At 38.6% G+C, this 4,146-nt stretch overlaps 1 protein-coding gene across 1 annotated transcript; it reads left to right on the top strand.

Moving 5' to 3' along the window:
- Positions 1–864: 864 nt before the first annotated feature.
- Positions 865–1,401, top strand: LOC115985211. Its single transcript, XM_031108178.1, has one exon. The coding sequence runs from the start codon at positions 865–867 to the stop codon at positions 1,399–1,401; it is 537 nt and encodes a 178-aa protein (XP_030964038.1).
- The last annotated feature ends 2,745 nt before the right edge of the window (positions 1,402–4,146 follow it).

The raw sequence follows: 4,146 nt of genomic DNA on the forward strand, positions 1-4,146 counted from the left end.
GCCTTCAAATTCATTTATTCAAGTCCCATCATTATCATTTTTTCACAAAATTTGATCCTTTTCTCATATTTCCAATTTTTTTCCTCATAGTTATACGCTTTTTTCTCTCATTATCATCATCTCATTTTTATATATTTTTAGTTGATTTTTTGTTTTCCTTTTGAATCCAGGTGCCTTATAAGTTGTACCAACATTGATATGTTTCTACAACATAATTTAGGTTGCAATAAAGATAAGATACATTCTTAAGTCTTAACCTCCTCACAAATTTGAAAAAGGGAAAATTTGTTAAGAATTTCACTATGAAAATGATAATGAATGGTCATCATCAAGCACAATTCTAATAGGAGATGCTAAGGATTTTTTTTTTTAAAAAAAAAATTATATGTTTATAGCAGATTGAACAATTTTTAATTTGATTTGAGTTTTAAAATGCCCAAATAGAAAATCTTAGCTACGCCTGTGTATATGACAAAAAAAAAAAAATAATAATAATAGTTACAAATTGCAATAATAAAAATATTAATTATAAAAACAGTTATATATTTCTTTTCTTTTTTTAAAGAAAAGTCTATGGTCACGCTCACGTATTAATCCATCCAAGACCATATTAAACACATTACAATAATAGAAGAAAAGTTTCTAAGAAACACTAAAGAGAAAAAACAAAAAAGCCAAAAACATGAATACCACATCAATTTGTAAAATTGATGATTTGAGAGTTCTCGGTAAGTCGAGTGGCTTCTCCTCTCTCCTTACTGTAGCATAATCTGTCCCTTCCCTTGGAATGTGGGTACGTCCCCTATAGTAACTGAGTTTACTATTAGGGCTTCAGTCAAGTTTTCTGTGAGTTTAGTGGGTATTATGGCTTGGACGAGCTTGCTCAGAGTTGGAAAAAATTCTCTGTCAGAAGTGGAAGGGAGAAAAGTTGATTTATCAAGGAAGAAGAAAACGGGGGATTATGTGGTGGTAGCAAAATTCCTTACTCGTCGGAATATTAAGATTGAGGCGGTGGCTCGCACATTCCTACCAATATGGAAAACTAGAGGTAACTTTGAGGCCAATGATGCGGGAGGTAATGTGTTTCTCTTTGATTTTGAACTTGAAGTTGATGCTGCGAAGGTAATGATGGGTGAACCTTGGGCTTTCAATAGGCACTTGGTTGTCATGGAGCGTTATGATGGTTCTACCCCGATTCGTGATCTGAAATTCAGTACCATGTCCTTTTGGGTTCAAATACACGACCTTCCATTCTCCTTTATGTCGAATGAAGTGGCTTTCAGCATTGGAGAAACTCTTGGGGCTGTTTTAACTCCGAAGGATTCATCAGAGATGAGAGGAAGTAACTTCATGCGCATAAGGGTTGCTGTTGACATTACAAAACCGTTATTTAGGGGGTGAAGAGTCACATGGGACCAGGTTTTAGAAGGATGGGTATCTTTCAAGTATAGCGCTTACCCAACATTTGTTTCTAGTGTGGACAGCTTTTTCATAATGATAAAGATTGTATCCTCTGGCTTTACCAACAGTTCGTACAGTGGATTCGTGCAACCCATCTTACCAATTGAAGAAAACAACAGTTGAAGTGCAAGGCTTCGATGAGTATGCCCAGAGATCAAAAGCGACGCCCAACAGAATCATGGCGAAAACGAAATCGTTGAAAGGAGCATCACCGGTGACCAATGATCAAACAAGGACTCAAGAGTGCGGCTTGTCTGTCCGTGGTGACATCTGAGAATGGGACAACGGCGGTCACCGGGGTCATAAAATCAAATCCAGCCATTCCGGATTTTGAGGAGGTTTTGAGGGATATTGATGATTCTATCAATGCTTTCTCAGGGCTTTCAAATTCAGATTTGAATAAACCAAATCTGCATGAGGTAAAAGATGGAATGGATGACACTTATGGATGTCCCGGTGTTACAGGCAAAAAACACGTTGGTTTTGATTGGAAGACTGCGTGAGAATGGGGGTAAGGATAATCACAATGAGCTGATCTCGGTGGGTAGTTTCCATGTAGGGTGGACAACTGGACACGGAGATAAAAAAGGAAGGAAGAATGGTGGCGTCCAAAGTCATGAGAAGATTCGTGGAAGAATAAAATTTATCCTAAGGAAGACGTAACAAGCCAAATCATATCAAATAAACCTAGTGGGCCAAAGAAACTGAAGAAAGGAACGTGGTCAAGGATTTTGTAAACGCCCAACTCTACTCGAGACATGGATTGCACGGTTGAAGATGTAGGCCCAAAACGCAAAGGCAGTAAGCTATTACTGAATGAAGAGGAGGTTCTGGAGCATGTAAAGAAGTTTAAATTGGAGGAGAAGTCTATAGCACCAAGCACTATTGTGGTTAACCATCTAGGATCAGCGGAGGTTGCTGAGCAAGTCCGCTGGGTCCAATGAGTCTCTTAAGCTGAAACTATTGAGGGTTTGAGAACCTTCAGGCAGTTAAGGCTTTGGAAAAGGTTGTTTTCAAAGAAGATCCCAAATGTTTTCCTCATGGAGACGAAATCGGACTTGGAGTGGATGATTATGGTACGAGAAAGATACAAGTTCAAGAATGGCCTTATTGTTCCTAGTAAAGGGAAAAGCGGTGGGCTGGCTTTGTTTTGGAAGGAAGAAGTACAACTTGATATTCAGACGTACTCTCAATCTCATATAAACGCATTGGTGTATGGTGGAGTGGATGTGGGCTGGTGGCACTTGATCGGGTTTTATGGTGATCCAGACACGAATAAAAAACTAGAATCTTGGAAAAAACTTGGACATCTAAGTGGGACATTAGAATTGCCATGTTTAATATTGGTGACTTTAATAAGATTACAAATATATCTGAGAAAGAGGGAGGAAGTGATAGGCCACGGCAATAGATGGGAAATTTTGTGGACACCATTAACTGGTGCAATCTTAAAGATATGGGCTTTGTTGGACCAAATTTCACTTGGTTGTACCAAACTACTGATGGTGTTCAGATTCAGGAACAATTGGATAGAGCTTTAGATACGATTGGGTGGTTGGAACTCTTCCCTGTTGTCAAACTCTTCCACCTCACTTCTTTGACTTCGGACCACTCTCCTTTATCCTTGCACCTGGAAAGGAGAGCCCGTAAGTGAAAAGTGGGACATTTTTCGGTTTGAGTCAATGTGGCTAAAGGAACCTCTGTATAAAGATGTTGTCCATGAAGAATGGGAGGAAGGTATGGCAATGGATTCAGATTTCTTACTCACCACATGCTTGGAACTATGCAGGGTTAGATTGGAGGATTGGAACAAGTTGGAGTTTGGTCATGTAGGCAAGACCATTTCCGAATTATAGAAACACTTAGAATGGCTTGAGAGGCAGCCTACTTTGCCGAAAAACATTCGATCCATGAAAGCTACTCGGGTGAATCTGAATTGCTGGTTAGAAAAGGTCCCATATCAACTGGTTACAAAATGGAGATAGGTCCCATATCAACCTACTATAATAAGAACTATATTGAAGGCTTATTGGATGAGAATGGGCAATGGCAGGAAGATGAGACTCAGGTGGTGGACATTGTGGTGGATTATTACAGTAATCTCTTCCAATCTAGTAATCCCATGGAGTTTTTTGAAATACTGGAAGCAGTTTAACACAAGGTTAGTCCAACCATGAATTAGAACCTCACTAAAGATTTTAATGCATGTGAAGTGTTTTTGGCTCTGAAACATATGTTCCCTTTGAAGGCGTCTAATCCTGATGGCATGCCTCCATTATTCTTTCAGCATTTTTGGCCAAAGGTGGGTGAAGTGGTAACAAAGATAGTCTTGGATTTTCTAAACTCAGGTATTGCTCCTCCAAACTTTAATGAAACTCATGCGGTGCTTATTCCAAAATGTAAAGAGCCGAAGAAAATTACTGATTATAGACCCATTAGTTTATGTAATGTGGTGTATAAAATTACATCCAAAGCTTTTGCTAACAGGTAGAAGAAAATTCTTCTTTCTATTATCAGTGATACCCAAAGTGCATTTGTGCATGGTAGGTTGATTACTGATAATGTTTTTGTAGCTTTTGAGACGATGCATCATATTAGTCAGAAGAAAAATGGTAACTTGGTGAAATGGATTTAAAATTGGATATGAGTAGATCTTATGATAGAGTTGAACGGTGTTAGTTGGAA

Source organism: Quercus lobata, chromosome 4 (assembly GCF_001633185.2).
Source record: "Quercus lobata isolate SW786 chromosome 4, ValleyOak3.0 Primary Assembly, whole genome shotgun sequence".
Taxonomy (NCBI): domain Eukaryota; kingdom Viridiplantae; phylum Streptophyta; class Magnoliopsida; order Fagales; family Fagaceae; genus Quercus; species Quercus lobata.

Bases quoted from the DNA above. Each gene is read 5' to 3' on its own strand.
- LOC115985211 (XM_031108178.1), top strand. From the start codon at position 865: ATGGCTTGGACGAGCTTGCTCAGAGTTGGAAAAAATTCTCTGTCAGAA.